The following is an 18,809-nucleotide window of genomic DNA, read 5'->3' as shown; positions in this document are numbered from 1 at the left end:
AGAAAATTATAAATATTTATGGACGAGTATATGGCACGACACCACGATGCTCCTTCAGACTACAAATACAGCTGTATGTGAGCGTCGCTATAAACCTGCAGGGCTGGACCATTGGTTTTTCTTTGGTTAAACTTTTGCAGAATTTTGGGGACGACGCTTGTTTCTCCCCGCAGTGTGATTGGTCTATACTTTCTTCCTCTGACCAATAGACACAACGTTGCTATGCCATAGCGTCTATCTGATTGGTTAAACGAATGTCCGTGTGCTGTCAAGCCCGCCCCTTGTTTAGCCTATTTGCACTGACATCAAACTCCGGCTTTGTTGTGAGCAGTACCAGATGGATATCCATCGCTCCAGACCAGCGCCGAAAACCGCATGGACGTCTCAAGCGGCATGAGAAACAATCCCAGCTGACAAAATCCTCTCCCAAGCGAAACAGCTGTGAAGCCTACTTTTTTTTCCTCTATAAAAAGGTAAAAACAAAACAAACAACAACAACAACTTGGGCCTGTTTATTGGAATTGTGGAACTTGGAAGGTTTCGACGTGGTTGGAGTTGTAAGTTCTCACAACGGAGCAGAAAACTAAGTAGCGTTCAGCTTCAGTTTTTTTCCTGCAGTTGGTGATGCCGGCTTTGTTAACTAGTTTGGCTTGAACTGTGAAGCAAGCATCATGGCTGTCCGCAGCGGCGGTAGAAGTACGGGGGTTAAATTTCACCCAGGTCAACAGCTGCCAGTGGCGTATTCTGCACCACCGCTGCACAGCCAGTGTATGGCAACATGCAACAGTGGTGCTGCTGCGTGAGCGTGTTCGAAGGGAAGTCGAATCAGAGTGCAAGACGTTCTCTCTGCCCGTCTTTCATGTTGAGGTCTGGTTTGGCAGCATCATGCCCCTCCGTCAGTTGTAGGCAGTTGTGTTTTGATGGCTCATGTGTTAGTTTATTTCCCCAGGTAGATCTGATTTGGCAGCGTCATGCCCCTCCATCAGTTGTAGGCAGTTGTGTTTTGGTGGCTCATGTGTTAGTTTATTTCCCAGGTAGATCTGGTTTGGCAGCACCATGCCCCTCCATCAGTTGTGTTTTGGTGGCTCATGTGTTAGTTTATTTCCCAGGTAGATCTGGTTTGGCAGCGTCATGCCCCTCCGTCAGTTGTAGGCAGTTGTCTTTTGGTGACTCGTGTTAGTTTATTTCCCAGGTAGATCTGGTTTGGCAGCACCATTCCCCTTCATCAGTTGTGTTTTGGTGGCTCATGTGTTAGTTTATTTCCCAGGTAGATCTGGTTTGGAAGCATCATGCCCCTCTGTCAGTTGTGTTTTGGTGGCTCATGTGTTAGTTTATTTCCCAGATATACTGGTAATGATCAATAATCGTGTTTGAACTGCTACTGCTGATCATGCTGACCGTCATCATCAGTATAGATGTAGAACCAGATATTACTGCATAGGGATAGATGGGCGAGAGTGTTGTCAGTTGACACGTGAGTTAAATTTAAGCTGGGTTCGCTCTAGCCTGCATATGACATGGTCTGTACATAGACAAATATCTTGAAATATTAATGTAGCTCGCATATTGGTAATAACGCCTCACTATAAAATGTTGCGATGGTGAAATTTTTTGGTGATAACGTCTTCTAAATACTCTTATTTTCTTATTTATATAAAAACTAATATGCTGAAATGAGCATTGGCAATATTTTTCTGATTGCATCTAATGAATCAGAAATATTTGCCTACCGACCTGTTTCCATCATTAAACTGGACTTGTAAAGGCCAAGAATGTATGGTTTTTTAATCTGCAATTCTAAATAGAATTCAGCCATACTTCCAACACTTTTATATTCAAAACCAGCTATGTGTGAATGAATATGCAGTAGTTACTAGACATAAGTAGCATATACACATAACATCACCTTTTGAATTGACACATGGCCCTTTTGTGGCCCTCACAAGTGGGCTATACACAACCCATAGATTGACCTTGTTGTTGAATCAGGCAACAGACCAGCTGTCTACGGTCAGCTTTTCCCTGTGTGTTCACACCTATTTCCTGCCTCTCATTGGCAGCATATGGGGAACAAAAGAGCATTATTAGAGTCATATTGCCTGGGCCTGTGTGCTTTTTGAGAGAAATGCAACAGTTTGCTGTGTGCTTACTACTTTACTCTGCTTCACAACAGCATGAGGTATACAGTAATTGTGACAGGAGTGTACTTTATTAATTATGTCCAAAACTTCGTTCAGTGTGTTGTCACTGTAAATTTCATTAGTCATCAAGAATGTTATTTTCAGCCCTAGTGCCAAGGCTCAAACAGCTCTGGGTGGCCCAATGGCTCCACAGTGATACTGGCTGGCCAGCTGACTTGACCTGCCTTGCTCTTCAAGAGTGTAGACCTGCTGCTGCAGAGTTCGCTCAGCCCACCAATCTACTGACAGTCTGGCTGCACTGCTAAAAGCCAAGTCTGATTCCCTAAATCAGCTATAAGCAATTTGCCGGTGGTAAGGGCCAAGTTGTTCCATTTTTACTATTCGCCAACCTCAAATTCAAATGACAGTAAAGCTACCTTAGAGGTTCGATAAAAATGTTATCATAATACTGTACTAATACTAATGTGCATCGTACCTAAATCTTAATCAACCACATATTTTCACATACGTCAGAGATTCATAAAAGTACAAAAAGCATCCATCAAATCAGTTGTATGTGGGAGTTTGGTTTATATGGTAATGTGCAATAGTTGATCAGTACTGATTACAGACACACTACAGCTGACATTGGTGCCACTTAAAACAGACACTGACCTGGCTCTCTCTCTCTCTGTCTGTCTGTCTGTCTGTCTGTCTGTCTGTCTGTCTGTCTGTCTGTCTGTCTGTCTCTTTCTCTCTCTCTCTCTCTTTCTCTGTCTGTCTCTTTCTCTCTCCATCTGTCTGTCTCTTTGTCTGTCTGTCTCTCTCTTGCCTTTATGTTTATTGTTTACCATCAACTGCTGTCTTTCAATAAGATGTATTTTATCTTTTTATCTTTCTCTCTGGTCATGGCTGCTCACTTCTCCGCCCTTCTTTCTCTGCTATTGCCACTTTTATTTGGATTTTTTTTTTATTGGAAAGTGGGTGACATGTTGTAAAACTGTCCCCATCCCTTGATTAAAACAAATAAAAACAACATGTCATTGTTTGATGATATAAGACATTATTCCACTTTTTTTCTATTAATTCAACATAGTATGACCATTCAAAAAAGGCAAATATTGCTTGATTGACTTGAATCTTAAGAGCTTATATCTTCTGTTCAGGTATGGCATTGGGACATGCATTGTAAACTTATCAAAGTGCAGTTCCTCACACTTCAGGTGTAGGTGTATGAATAAAACAATTATGATAACAATGTGAATATAAAAACACCAGATGCAAAGTCAGATAGTAAGGGGAAAATGCACACGGCAATCCTGTAATGGTTTTCGCTGTTCCTTTTTACAGGCTTTGTGGATAAAGTTGGAGACATTGAATTTGAAATATTCAAACCGTGATCTAGCTCCTCCTTTTCTCCATCTCTCCATTTTTTTTTCTGCTTAGCTTACCTCCAGGATCACGTTCCGCGTAATCCCTTGCCTGTCTAAAAGGGACATAATGCCATTTACTTACAAACACCACATTGCGTGCCTGTCAAGCACTGCCCCCCCCCCCCCCCGTGCTACTACTGCCAGCTGTCACTGAAGAGAGGAAAAGCATGCTGTACGCTCGGTATACCTTAATAGCTGCTTAAGGTTATATTCCTCTTACCAATATATAATAAGTGTATGGCAGGGTTAGAGGTGACGCCGCATCCCTTAGTGTGGTTGTCAAGAAACTGAAGTGCAGCTCGTGTAGTTTTAATGGAATGGCTGAACAGAGGTCCAGAAAGTTCCACACAAATTCAGCAGGCCCTCCTCACCCGCTGAGTCCTGGAAGGTTTGATGTACCATAACCGACCCTGATTCATTTATTAACGATGCAGACTTAGCACATGATCTAGTGACACTATCCACAGCTGTCGTGGTCAAGCAGTGGTTTCGGGGACTCCGTATTCTTGTTCACTGAAGGATTTATAATTGGCTGTAGGCAATTCTGAGGCCCTTGTGCGAACATTGCACTGTGCTGAAGAGGCCAGGACTTATTTTCATTTGCTTTTCCCTGCTCAGGAAAGAAATTTTGGATGGAGCATGTGGTTTGCATGAGAGATGAGTTGGGCAGGAGGGAGTGAAGTCTGGCCAGTTGGTCAGACACATCTGGTCTCACTCTTTCTTTCACACAGACATAGGCCTACACATGCAAGGTGGTCCAATAGGGGCTATAGACATAGTTTACAGTTTCCATTCTTTTCCATTCAGTCACCATCCATTGTATATTTGGGAAAATATTACACGATTGTAGTCAAATGTCTACCACATTGTCGTGGGTTCTTACAGCAGACTGCACGCTTAACCATGCCGTGGCACAAAGTTGTGGAGATTGTTCTTTTCAGGGGTAAAGCTATGATGTGCACAATCTCGGATATTTGGCTTTCTTTCAAATGTTTTCCTTAAATGTCAAAAATCCCCTTTAGTAGTCTAGCCATATGCTGTAGCAATAGCAAGTTAGCCAAGGCTTGCTGCAGATAGTTGGATTGCCGAATGAAACAATAAAAATGCAGCCGGAATATAGAGTACTTCCACACAGACCTGTAAAACTAAAGAATGCTTTGAAGAATTGTCAAAAAATAGTATGAATAGAGAACATTTGGTAATAAATGAAATGTTTTTCATAGGACACCAGCCAATGTAGAGCACCATCCATTACAGGGCTGAATGATATTGGAAACAATTGACATTGCAATATTTTTTTTGGGAGGGTGGGGGTTGTGATATGTATTGTGGTATTAACCGAACAACATGAAATACGTACTTTCATTGGAAGATAATAGTTTTTAACTTCGACAGCTCCATTTGGAAATAATTTATCACTCTAGTAATGATTATAGAAGATGAAATAAGGCAGGTTTGTAAGACAGTGGTTGACTCGTCATGACACCTTTGTATTCAGCTAATACTCATCCATCAATTCAGACGAGTCTAGGATCAACACAGTACATATTATGTGCTTTGCTTACACTTAAAGAAGGGGGCTTGTCCGTGAATGAGTGAAAGAAGGGTGGTGTCTAGAAAGGAGTCAGGAGATTACAGGGGGCTTCATATCACTGTCCTCCAGTTTGAGTGATTATATTACACTTAAAGCTGCAATATCACTTAAAGGAATTAACATGATGTAATAGATCATTTAAGTTAAACATTTCTTGCAAAACTATAAACCTCTTAAATTACCAACTTCTTCTAGGTGAGGAGGTTTGTAGAACCACCAACTTCTTTTAAATGACCTTGCTAGTTTTCATGTTCTGTCAAGCAGTAAAAAAAGTTTTCACGTCACATGGCGGACGGGCCCAATATGTCTCACATCACACCCTTTTGCAATGTGACTATTGCATGTGCATTGTGGTGTCAATGCCGAAAACGATATATTGTTCAACCCTAATCCATTATGACAGCTTACATCATTGAGAGGAGTCTTAAGGGCATCAGGACTGTGCCTTGCCCCAAATGCCCCCCACAATGCTCTGACCTCAGCACTTCCATTCTCATCCCGGTGGGTACCCCCCCTGTATTGTGCCAGCTAGTGCCACTGGGTCCCTGAGTCAGCAGCAACCCCAGCAGGCTCACACGCTGTGAGCTGCTTACCTTGGTGGAACTGCTGAATGGGGGGCACGCCACTGAGCATTCTGGCAGCCAACTGTTAGCTCGCAAGCCACACAAGGGCCCAGCATAGGTAGCTAATAGTTCAAGGGGCCATTGGTGCTTTGGGAAAAGTTGGTAACTCCAGCAAGAAAAATATGGAGTTGAATAAGCATCATTCATTGGGACATAATCAAGACTGTTCAATTGTTTTGGGTTCCGGCCAGTGTGAAAAACATAGTAGTGAAGTTGGTGGTCGTAATAGTTCGTTTTCATACTGAAAATCCTAGAGTTTCGTTGGAAACGAGCTTGATCCTGAATGTGCAGAAAGTGTTCACGTGCAGGTCACAATTTTTGATGGCCATAGATTTTGTTGTAACACTTGCATGGTTTGCTTGGCTGTTCACCATAGTAATAGGAGTACATTGAGAAGATAATCCAGTGGTAGTGTGCTTATTTTGGAGACATTGTAATATTAAGCTTCATATCAAGCCATAACAAATATTTAATCAAGCTTTTTTTCCCCCCTTTTTTCTTCCAATTGTACTTAGCCAATCACCCCACTCTTCTGAGCTGTCCCGGTTGCTGCTCCACCCCCTCTGCCGATCCGGGGAGTGCTGCAGACTACCACATGCCTCCTCCGATACATGTGGGGTCGCCAGCCGCTTCTTGTCACCTGACAGTGAGGAGTTTCGCCAGGGGGACATAGTGCATGGGAGGATCATGCTATTCCCCCAGTTCCCCCTCCCCTCCGAACAGGCCCCCCCGACCGACCAGAGGAGGCGCTACTTGCAGACATGGCCACTTGTGTCTGTAGAAACGCCCGACCCAGCCCGAGGTAACACAGGGATTTGAACTGAACATCATTGCGTTGATAGGCAATGGCATAGACCGCCACGCCACCCGGACACCCGTTTAATCAAGCTTGATTAAACACTGGGTAATGTTTAGCTTTGCAGTTTAGTGCCTGCCGCTTGCTCCTCCAAATTTGACATGCAAGTTCCTTCCTTTTCTTTTTCTTCTTCCTCTTCTTTTGTGGCAGACTCAACATATTTCCTGTGTGTGCACCATTATACTTGAATACTTGCCGGGAATGGCGGACCCCGCCAGCACCACTGAAAAATGGCATGTAGAGGAGCAATTACAGAGCACAAACATATTAAAAGGCTATTTCTACATAATTATCAGTGGGGAAAGGTGTCAAATATGGCATTTTTAATAATAAAAAAAATACAGATGTCTTTTCAGAAAATCAGAGAAAAAGTCAAACGTGTAGACAAGTAGTTCACCTCCCTGTCAATTTGCTACCCTGATTTTAACAGTTATCTGCTCATTTATCAGAGTTATGATTGAGCAAGGTTGTTTTTCATTTGGAGGCAGCGCACACTAAGTGTGTGACTAAGCAGAGCCTCCATCAACCCCCTCCCTATATCTACTACTGCTGGCCTAGCTTTTTAGTTGATGGTTGTGCAGATGTCACAGCCCTCTCAGGTCTGAGCTCCTTAATAGGCCCTGTGTGTGTGTGTGTGTGTGTGTGTGTGTGTGTGTGTGAATTCATATCTTAACAAAACAGCTAAAATGGTGGTTTCGGCTGATAGATCTGTCCTGCTGTGTTCCCTCATCAAAACAGGTCAACGTGGTCTGTAAAAGACACTTGTGAACAACACAGATTACTTTTAAAACAGCTAGAGGCAGCTTGAAGGACACTGTCTTGAGAGTTGACGCCACATGTCCTGTCGAGAAAGTTCAGTACGTATTGTTTGATATAGTCTATGGCTTGATTCACCTCAGACTGCACGTATGTCTCTTTGGACAACTGTAGTGATATCAATCGTTTCCTGTCCTCCATAGACAGTTTTTCTGTGAGTTATGACACTCAAATGACCTGAGAATAAACTCTGTGGATGTGTGTGTGTGTGTGTGTGTGTGTGTGTGTGTGTGTGTGTGTGTGTGTGTGTGTGTGTGTGTGTGTGTGTGTGTGTGTGTGTGTGTGTGTGTTTGTGTGTGTGTGTGTGGGTGTGTGTCAGTCTTGACCAGAATAGCCAATGTGACTCATTGTGATGTCTTGTCTGGAAGCCATGCAGTTAGCAGAAAGACTGTTAGTGCATGCAATGGTTCAGCTTGTTATTTCAATGCATCTTTTATTATTCATTAATGTTGGGAAACTTTAAGCAATAGATATGAGTGCATTTTACTCATAATGTTGTCAGATTTGAATCAGAAAAGGACACGGTCAGGCTCACAGTGAGTCACACCGTCTAGGGTGGTTGAGTAAAAAAAATGCAAATCCGTTTCAGGATTGTCTTAGATTGTGAACAGGAAAATAAGTAAAATGAGATTTGCTCAGTAAGCTTCACTAATTCATATAAGTAGTGGTTCTGGCTGAGGTTTTCAGATAACTTTGTTTTTCATTGCTTTGTTAATGATTTGACATGGTTGTGAGACTTAGTTCCTGAAACAAACATTTCTTACAGTACCTGAGAAGTCTCACTGTGGAATTATCATCTGCCAGGTCTAAGCATAACACCATTTACACAAAATATCATCTGCTCAGAGCAAGAATAGGGACAGAGAGTGACCCTGTTTACTAGTCACAGACTAGGTATTAGCATCTACCACTCCTGATGCAACTCTATGCCAACAGAAAATGTGCATGAGTGTATTTCTGTCATCTCAGGTGTGTGCCTCCTACCCATTGGTTCACCACGGCCCTTACTTGTGTGCTGCCCTGCTTCCCCTGTGAGCCGACCTGGGCGGGCAACCCTTTTCTGCACCACCTGCCCAGGCGATTCAACAACAGCATCAATACTGTTACCCCAGTTACCTCCCACTCCACAGTTTTGGCAACTGTTGACATGACACGCTCCAAGACCTTCCAGGCTTACCTGCCCAACTGCCATCGCACATACAGCTGCATCCACTGCCGAGCCCACCTCGCCAATCATGATGAGCTCATCTCCAAGGTAACCCATCACTGATGAGGTTTATTCAGAGTCCCCATCTAGAGATGCAATGTGGTGCATTGTATTGCACAGCTGACTGGTACTGTTGGACAAGTTATGTAGAATAGTAGTATTTTATTTTGTATTTCTATTACAGGTCATTTAACTGTTACATAAAAGACCAATTTCTGAGTACTTAAAACCTCACTTATTTTCTCTCAAAGTGATACAGTAGCATAATTAATTTACACATATACACGGGGGCCCAGTGGTTAGCGCTGTCGCCTCACAGCAGGAAGGTCCTGGGTTCGAACCCCGGGTTTGTCCAATCTTGGGGGTCATCCCAGGTCATCTTCTGTGTGGAGTTTGCATGTTCTCCCCATCTCCGCGGTGGGTTTTCTCCAGGTGCTCCGGTTTCCCCCACCATGAAAAAGACATGCATGTTAGGGTTAATACTCCTGTCTGTGCCCCTGACCGAGGCAATGGAAAGACTGGAGTTGGTCCCCAGGTGCTGCACGGTAGCTGACCACTGCTCCTAGCTACACAGCTAGGATGGGTCAAATGCAGAGCAGAATTTCCCTACAGGGCATCAATAGACTATATCAAATCATATCAAAAATCAAAGATTTAAAAGATCTGATGTAGTGAACAATAACGCATCTTTTTTTAAGATGGTCTTTAAGAGGGAATTTCAATGCTAGGGTCAAATGCTTCAAGATTATTCTCGAATATACTTGGAATCCATATGACTAGTGAAGACAAAGTTTGAGTATTGGGAACAGACATGTCCCAACATGTCTTTGATCTGAAGGTAGTGCAGCCAAGCAGGGCTGCTACGTCATGTTTACGGAGCTGTTCTGCTCCACTCTGCTTAGGGAAAACAGGCATTTCATATCCGCTCAGCTGTAAATCCTGGTGCCATCCTACTGTTGGCATAGTGCCCAGCCTCTACTGCAGCGCCTACGTGTGTGTGTGTGTGTGTGTGTGTGTGTGTGTGTGTGTGTGTGTGTGTGTGTGTGATGCACATTAGTGCCACTTCTTGTGCTTACGAAGTTTGTTTTTCCGAATACGCGTGTATGGGAAAAAATTCATCCCTCACATTACAAAGTACAACGGAAGGCTCGGGTGTGTTTGGCTGTGAGTCAGTGCCTGAGCATGCATTTTTATGTTATGCAAAGGAGAATCCAATCCCTCGGTTTCTTGTCAGTCTTGCCTTGCTGGTGGCAGCATCTGGTGGCCATTCACTGACTTCAATTCACCCCATTCTTCTCATCGGACATCTGCTTGGAGGGGAAAGGAAACACTCACAAACACAACACAAACACAAACAGACATGCAAAAAAAACCCACACAGAACATCTGCCGACCGACAAATGTTGGATCAGGGAAAAGCCCTATCATCCATTACAGTTTTGTTCATAAGGGCGTCCGGGTAGCGTAGTGATCTGTTACATTGCCTACCAACATGGGTATCGCCGGATCGGATCCTCGTGTTACCTCCGGCTTGGTCGGGCGTCTCTACTGACACAATTGGCCCTGTCTGTGGGTGGGAAGCCAGATGTGGGTGGGTGTCCTGGTCGCTGCACTAGTGCCTCCTCTGGTCGGTCAGGGCGCCTGTTCCGGGGGTGAGGGGGAACTGGGGGGAGTAGCGTGATCCCCTCACGCGCTACATCCCCCTAGCGAAACTCCTCACTGTCAGGTGAAAAGAAGTGGCTGGCGACTCCACATGTATCGGAGGAGGCATGTGGTAGTCTGCAGCCCCCCCCCCCCCGGATTGGCAGTGGGGGTGGAGCAGTGACCGGGACGGCTCGGAAGAGTAAGGTAATTGGCCGGATACAATTGGGGGGGAAAGTGGAGGGGGGGGGGTTTGTTCGCAAGAGTGTTGATGACATTCCTTAAAGAAAGAGGTTTCAGCTGAAAAGGTTCAGATGATGGTCTTATTTCTGGCCCTTTCCAACATTTCCTCTGCACGCCTGCGCAAGTATGTATTATACTTACAGCTTGCAGAGAGCTAGAGTTAATACAGCCGAGCCTTCCATATTTGTATGTATTAAAAAGCCTAAGAGGGAGGGTGTGCTTGAAGTTAAAGCAACCAACATCATCAAAGCAGACTGACAGATTTGTTCCTCCCAAATCAGTCATTGCTACAGAGCTGGTGTATTTTGTTAATTGCAAGTAATGAAGGACTGCACGTGGCAATTCTCAAAATGTTAAGACTTAAAGTCGTAATCTGCAATTGATGTTTGAGTCTTACCTGGAAAATCTTGTTTTTAGTACTCATTGATGTTTACCACAAGTCAAGTCAAGTTTATTTGTATAGCACATTTAAAACAACCACAGTTGAACCAAAGTGCTGCACAAGCTTAAAATACAATATCAAGTAAGTGACACATATGAATATAAAAATATATGTAAAGAAGACATAGTAAAATAAAGAATATAAAATGTAAGAATAAAACGTAAGAGTAAAAGTATATTTGCACAATAAAATCATGGTATCAAGCTCAACTTGAATTGAATGCCAGCGAGAAGAGGTAGGTCTTTAACAAAGATTTAAAAGTTTCTAGGGTCTGAGCAGATTTTATGTGTACTGGTAAGTTGTTCCAGAGATCAGGGGCGGCCACTGCAAAGGCTCTGTCGCCCCTGTTCTTAAGCCTGGGTATGGGAACCTGTAAGAGCATCTGGTTTGTTGACCTGAGTGCTCTGACTGGTGTCTGATGATGTATTAGCTCAGATAAATAAGATGGTGCCAGCCCATTTAAAGACTTAAAAAACAAGTAATAAAATCTTAAACTGGATCCTAAAACAGACAAGAAGCCAATGAAGGGAGGCCAGTACAGGTGTTATGTGATCACGTCGTTTCTTTCCTGTCAGAAGGCGAGCAGCTGCATTTTGTACAAGCTGCAGGCGACGAAGCGATGACTGAGCTATGCCAACATACAATGAGTTACAATACTCCAAACGAGAGGTAATAAATACATGAATTACCCTCTCAAGATCATTTGGAGGGAGATAGGCCTTTACTTTTCCCAAAAGTCATAATTGAAAAAAACTTGTTTTGACTACTGAGCTTATTTGTCTATCAAAGTTAAAAGAGCTGTCAAAAATCACACCAAGATTCCTAACAGAAGAGTGACTGTAGGAAGCTAAAGTGCTAAGAGCGCTATCATAACCATCCAGAAGATCAGGTTGTCCATATACAATAACCACAGTAAAATGTTAACTCATTTTCCACTCAATAAAAGTCTGTGTCCCGGAGCGTCCAGGTAGCATGGTGGTCTATTCCATTGCCTCCCAACACGGGGATCCCCATGTTACCTCCGGCTTGGTCGGACGGCCCTGCAGACACAATTGGCGGTGTCTGCAGGTGAGAAGTCAGATGTGGGTATGTGTCCTGGTCGCTACACTAGCACCTCCCCTGGTCGGTTGGGGCGCCTGTCCAGGGGGGAGGGGGAACTGAGGGGAATAGCGTGATCCTCCATCGCACTACATCCCCCTGGCAAAACTCCTCACTGTCAGGTGAAAAGAAGCGGCTGGTGACTCCACATGTATCAGAGGAGGCATGTGGTAGTCTGCAGCCCTCCCCAGATCGGCAGAGGGGGTGGAGCAGTGACCGGGACAGCTTGGAAGAGTAAGGTAATTGGCAGGATAAAATTGGGGGGGAAAGGGGGAAAAATGCAAAAAACAAAAAACAATATTTATTATGCACTTTGCTTATCCTTAATGAAGGAGACTTTCTGTGAAATGGCGAAAGAAGCGCTATGTCTAGAAAAGGATTCAGGAGATCGCAGGAGGCTTCATATCACTGTCCTTAATGAGATTGGTTGTGATTGGTCATTTGCTGTGCACAAAGAGAATGGGCGCAAGACCAGTAGTAAGAAGCCATGAAATCAGACTAAATCACGTTATGTATTTGATAGACTAAACTTTTTCTTCTTTTTTTTAAATTAGTCATGAAAATGTGAACCTTACTAGTTTTAATGGGCCTTACATTGCATCGTTTGCAATGTGACTATTGCACATGCATACATTGGGAGGTCAATGCTGAAACAATATATCGTTCAGCCCCAGTCCCATCTTAACTGAAGGACTGTTGTAAACAAATCCATTAGTAGGGGAGACGTGGTTTCATAGTTTGGCATAGTTTGAGGAGAAAATTGAAATTTTTTTTACCAGGATGTTGAAACTCCATTCACCTTAGCATCGTCTTTTTCTCTTTCTTTCTCTGTTTTAGTCATTCCAAGGAAGTCAAGGCAGAGCTTACCTCTTCAATTCAGTGTAAGTGTCCTGAAGAATTTGGTGATGTAGGGTCATTGGCTATCAAATCAGTTTTATTACTCTTTGCTAAGTATGTTTGTGTAGATTCATATCCGGCATCGAGGGATGTACATTGTCAAAATAAATTAAGAATGTATCAGTGGGCAACCAGTCTATGATACTCTTTTTGAACTTTCTCCCTCATTGCTTTCCTTTTGGTCTTTGCCAGGGTAAATGTGGGCTGTGGACCAGCAGAGGAGCGGGTGCTGTTGACTGGCCTACACGCTGTGGCTGACATTTACTGTGAAAACTGTAAAACCACTTTAGGATGGAAATATGTGAGTTAATAACATGTGCACTCTCTACTAACAAGTCAACACAATAGACATAGAAATCCTTATGTAATGCCTAAGGGGAAGTCTCACTTTCACAGTTACTTCAATTTTGCACGACACATTACCTGACACGTTGTGCAAGACAGTGTTTGGTGGTCATTCAGATCATGGAGTCAGTGTGTGTGTGTGTATGTATATGTATATATATATATATATATATATATATATCACAACACGGATACAGGGAAAAAGTTTTAAATACATTGCAGTACAGGCCTGTTTCGTGTATCTCGCACTCATCAGCTGCTGATGAGTGCAGCTGATGAGTGCGAGATGCACGAAACAGGCCTGTACTGCAGTGTATTAAAATCTTTTTTCCTGTATCCGTGTTGATATTCGGCTCCTCATTAGTTGAGCACTTAAAACGCCATTGACGGTTTCGGAAAAAAAAAAACGCTATATACACTACCGTTCAAAAGTTTGGGATCACCCAAACAATTTCGTGTTTTCCATGAAAAGTCACACTTATTCACCACCATATGTTGTGAAATGAATAGAAAATAGAGTCAAGACATTGACAAGGTTAGAAATAATGATTTGTATTTGAAATAAGATTTTTTTTACATCAAACTTTGCTTTCGTCAAAGAATCCTCCATTTGCAGCAATTACAGCATTGCAGACCTTTGGCATTCTAGCTGTTAATTTGTTGAGGTAATCTGGAGAAATTGCACCCCACGCTTCCAGAAGCAGCTCCCACAAGTTGTATTGGTTGGATGGGCACTTCTTTGAGCAGATTGAGTTTCTGGAGCATCACATTTGTGGGGTCAATTAAACGCTCAAAATGGCCAGAAAAAGAGAACTTTCATCTGAAACTCGACAGTCTATTCTTGTTCTTAGAAATGAAGGCTATTCCATGCGAGAAATTGCTAAGAAATTGAAGATTTCCTACACCGGTGTGTACTACTCCCTTCAGAGGACAGCACAAACAGGCTCTAACAGGTACTATTTAATGAAGATGCCAGTTGGGGACCTGTGAGGCGTCTGTTTCTCAAACTAGAGACTCTAATGTACTTATCTTCTTGCTCAGTTGTGCAACGCGGCCTCCCACTTCTTTTTCTACTCTGGTTAGAGCCTGTTTGTGCTGTCCTCTGAAGGGAGTAGTACACACCGGTGTAGGAAATCTTCAATTTCTTAGCAATTTCTCGCATGGAATAGCCTTCATTTCTAAGAACAAGAATAGACTGTCGAGTTTCAGATGAAAGTTCTCTTTTTCTGGCCATTTTGAGCGTTTAATTGACCCCACAAATGTGATGCTCCAGAAACTCAATCTGCTCAAAGAAGTGCCCATCCAACCAATCCAACTTGTGGGAGCTGCTTCTGGAAGCGTGGGGTGCAATTTCTCCAGATTACCTCAACAAATTAACAGCTAGAATGCCAAAGGTCTGCAATGCTGTAATTGCTGCAAATGGAGGATTCTTTGACGAAAGCAAAGTTTGATGTAAAAAAAATCCTATTTCAAATACAAATCATTATTTCTAACCTTGTCAATGTCTTGACTCTATTTTCTATTCATTTCACAACATATGGTGGTGAATAAGTGTGACTTTTCATGGAAAACACAAAATTGTTTGGGTGATCCCAAACTTTTGAACGGTAGTGTATATAAAAAACTTTGTTAAAAGAAACACTCAACTGTGTGTGTGTGTGTGTGTGTGTGTGTGTGTGTGTGTGTGTGTGTGTGTGTGTGTGTGTGTGTGTGTGTGTGTGTGTGTGTGTATGTGTGTGTGTGTGATGCACAGGGCGTGTGTGATGCGTCAGTGCAGTAATACTGGGGTAGTAGTGCTTGTAGTTAGTGCCTGCTGCATGCTGCTTCTGCTTGCTACTCTCTGCTCTCAGCTACTGCCGCCGGCTAGCCCTCTTTGTGGGGGTGAAAAGAGGAGCCGAGTGCGTAAGTCTCCCCTGCCGGTACATAGCCTCTCTACCGCCAAGACTCCTGCAGTGCCTCCTCGTGGCCACACACGGTAACTGGGTACCTTGCGGTCCCTTGCTAAACTGTAGGGGATCTCGGAGCTACAGTGGTCCCCAGAGGTCTAATGCGCAGGCCCATGTGAAGTGGATACGCCCTGGCATTGACCAACCACTGTCCCACTGCCTTGTGGGTAAGTGTAGGACGACAAAGGCTAGGGGAGCACACCCTGAGAGAAAAGCAATGTGCATGGCGGCGCACGATAGGCGGTCCTCTGACAGACTGGAGCTCCGGCAGCCTCCTGCAGCTGTGGAAGAGTGCTGGTCGTCTTGGGCCCCCCTTGCCACCAGATCCCACCCTCTCACAGTGAAGAAGTGCTGCTGGGACATGCGCACCCCCAGCGGCACTGTAAATAATCTCTTTGCGCAGGTATCCACCTCTGCCTCGGTGAGACCAGCAACCGGAATATGGATCAAAGTCTGGCGGCGATGGGGTGTCTGGTGACGGGAGCAGGTATGAATGCACTGGAAGCTCCTAATCAGACCCCTGCACGCCAGCGGCACAGGGCTATTCATGGTCGCCAGCAGCTGGGCTTGAGTGGCAGCTGCTCTCGGCAGACCCCTGTGTATCTGAGCAGCCCTATTTAGGAGCCACACTGCTCACCCCAACTGGGGAGGGGCCTAGAAAAGGTGGCCTAAACATTGCCCACTCAAAACATCCTGGATAGGCTACCGCACCTATCGGGACATTCCACTCTGCGGTCGAAATAAAAAAAAGAAAATAATTCCCTTTAAACTGGCAACATGGAACATAAGAACTCTGCTGGACGTTAATGCCGAAAGACCTCAGCGAAGGACTGCACTAATTGCAGCGGAACTCAATCGCTACAATATTGACATTGCTGCACTCAGTGAAACCAGGTTCCTGGATGAAGGCTCCCTGAAGGAGGACACCTACACCTTCTTCTGGAAGGGATACCCTGCAGGAGGACAACATCAGCATGGTGTGGGATTTGCAATAAAAAACAGCCTCCTACCAAGACTCACTGAAACACCGATTGGCATAAGTGAAAGGCTCATGTCGCTCAGGATCCCTCTGGCCAAGAAACGTTATGCCACCCTCCTAGGTGCCTATGCACCAACACTGCCATCAGAGGATGACGTAAAGGACCGCTTCTATCAGTCACTAGATGAGGCTCTCCGTCATATACCCAAGGAGGACAAGATCTTTTTGCTGGGCGATTTCAATGCCAGAGTGGGGAAAGACAACAAGGTGTGGAGTGGTGTCATTGGTGGGCATGGCATTGGGAAAGTCAATGCAAATGGACTGCGCCTCCTAAGCCTCTGTGCTGAGCATGGCTTGACCATCACAAACACCCTCTTCCAATTAAAAAATAAGCACAAAACATCCTGGATGCACCCACGCTCCAAACATTGGCACCTATTGGACTACATCATTGTGAGACGTGCTGATACAAAAGACGTCTTACTCACTCGTGCAATGAGAGGTGCTGAGTGCTGGACAGATCACCGGCTCATCATGACCAGGCTCCAGGTGGAGGTACGCCCTGCTGTTCGTCTCCAAAGGTCAGGAAAGAAGAGGCTTGACTGTACCCGGCTAGAAAAGGCTGAGGTCCAGAACAATCTCCGCCTCTCTCTGGCTGAAAACCTGGAAGACATTGAGCTTCTCTTGAGCACGGATGATTCCATTGACAGGAAATGGTCTTCCGTGAGCTCCAGACTCTACAAGGCAGCATCCCAATCCATCGGTTACAAGAGCAGAAAACACCAGGACTGGTTCAATGACAACACAGGCACAATAACTTCCATACTCAAAGGCATGCATAAAGCACACAGTGCTGTCCTCAACAATCCCACATCAGCTACACTCCGGCAACAATGGCAAGCATCCAGGGGAGAGGTGCAGTCAAAATTGCGTGCCCTGCAGAATGAGTGGTGGATATCGAAGGCAAATGAAATACAATCCCATGCCGATAGAAATGATATGCACAACTTTTATGATGCAGTGAAAACCATCTACGGCCCAAGAAACTGCTCTGTCTCCCCCCTGAAGTCTGATGACGGTACCACCCTCATAAAGGACCAGAAACTCATCACAAAAAGATGGGCAGAACATTTTGAGACTCTTTTGAACCAGCCCTCCCCAACAGATCCCTCGATCTTGGATGAACTACCTGTCCGCCCCACCATCCAAGACCTTGACCTTCCACCAACCTTTGAAGAGGTTCATTGTGCAGTTAGGTCGCTGAAAAATAACAAGACCCCTGGCCCTGACAGTATCCCTGCAGAGATTTTTAAACAGGGAGGCTACCTCTGCACCCGTGCACTTTTCCTGTTCATCTCACATGTATGGAAGAACGAAACTGTCCCTCAGCAGTGGAGGGATGCTAACATCATCTCCATATATAAAGGCAAAGGAGACAAGTCCCTCTGTGGCAACAGCCGTGGCATTTCACTACTGGCTGTTGCTGGAAAAGTCCTGGTCAAACTCATGTTACACAGGCTGGTAAAACACATCTCAGAGGAGCTGTTGCCTGAGTCACAGTGTGGGTTTAGGAAGAATAGGAGTACTGTGGACATGGTGTTCACAGCACGGCAACTCCAAGAGAAGTGCAGGGAGCAACATCAGAACCTCTTCATAGCCTTCATCGACCTGTCAAAGGCTTTCGACACAGTCAGCAGGGACATCCTATGGAACATCCTCCTGAAGTTTGGCTGTCCACGAAAGTTTGTCAACATCCTTCAAAGATTTCACGTGGGGATGATGGCACGTGTGACCATTGGAGGCCAGGAATCTGAGCCCTTCAGGGTGTGCACCGGGGTACGTCAGGGGTGCATCCTTGCTCCAGTTCTTTTTAACATCTTCCTCCTGTGTGTGACATTGCTGCTCCACAAGGAAATCAGGAAGGACAGTGGGGTTACTGTGGACTTCAGACTAGATGGAAACCTATTTAACATCCGTAGGCTCCAAGCGGTCACAAAAATGACATCGGAGCACATCATTGAGTTACAGTACGCAGATGACTGTGCAGTTGTGGCCCACACACCCGAGGCACTACAAGCTACCCTTGCAGCTGCTGCAAGGGCGTATGGTAGGCTGGGGCTCTCTATAAATGTGACAAAGACTGAAGTAGTATGCCAGTGGGCATCTACTCCTCCATCTCATTCACCAACCTTCAACATCTCCGACAAACCACTTGCAACAGTGGAATCCTTCAAATACCTGGGCAGCTTCCTCTCTGACGACTGCAGCATCGACAGGGAGATGCAAAACCGGATTAAACAAGCGTCATCCTCTTTTGGCAGACTTAGGAGAAGGGTCTTTCAAAACAAAGACCTCAACCTCCACACCAAAATATCTGTCTACTTGGCAGTTGTCATCACGACTCTCCTCTACAGCTGTGAGGCGTGGACCCTGTACAGCCACCACCTCAGGATGCTTGAGGCCTTCCACATCAGATGCCTACAATGCATCCTGAGGATAACCTGGCGTGACCGAGTGCCCCATACTGAAATACTCCACAAGACCAACTGCATCAGCATGGAGGCTACCG

The 18,809-nt window shown here is 44.7% G+C and overlaps 1 protein-coding gene across 1 annotated transcript in view; it reads left to right on the top strand.

Annotated features, from left to right (window-relative positions):
* The first annotated feature begins 335 nt into the window (after nucleotides 1-335).
* The window catches only part of LOC130116937 (protein yippee-like 1), a 25,188-nt gene continuing 6,714 nt past the window's right edge, over nucleotides 336-18,809 (top strand). Inside the window, exons 1-4 of the mRNA XM_056285043.1 lie at nucleotides 336-473; nucleotides 8,412-8,697; nucleotides 12,911-12,954; nucleotides 13,163-13,271. Coding sequence (XP_056141018.1) covers nucleotides 8,590-8,697; nucleotides 12,911-12,954; nucleotides 13,163-13,271 — 261 coding nt within the window. The 5' untranslated portion in view covers nucleotides 336-473; nucleotides 8,412-8,589. The remainder of the gene's footprint in view (nucleotides 474-8,411; nucleotides 8,698-12,910; nucleotides 12,955-13,162; nucleotides 13,272-18,809) is intronic.

Source organism: Lampris incognitus, chromosome 8 (genome assembly GCF_029633865.1).
Source record: "Lampris incognitus isolate fLamInc1 chromosome 8, fLamInc1.hap2, whole genome shotgun sequence".
Taxonomy (NCBI): Eukaryota; Metazoa; Chordata; class Actinopteri; order Lampriformes; family Lampridae; genus Lampris; species Lampris incognitus.
Note: the sequence above shows the minus strand (reverse complement) of the source record. Positions and strands in the feature narration are given on the sequence as shown.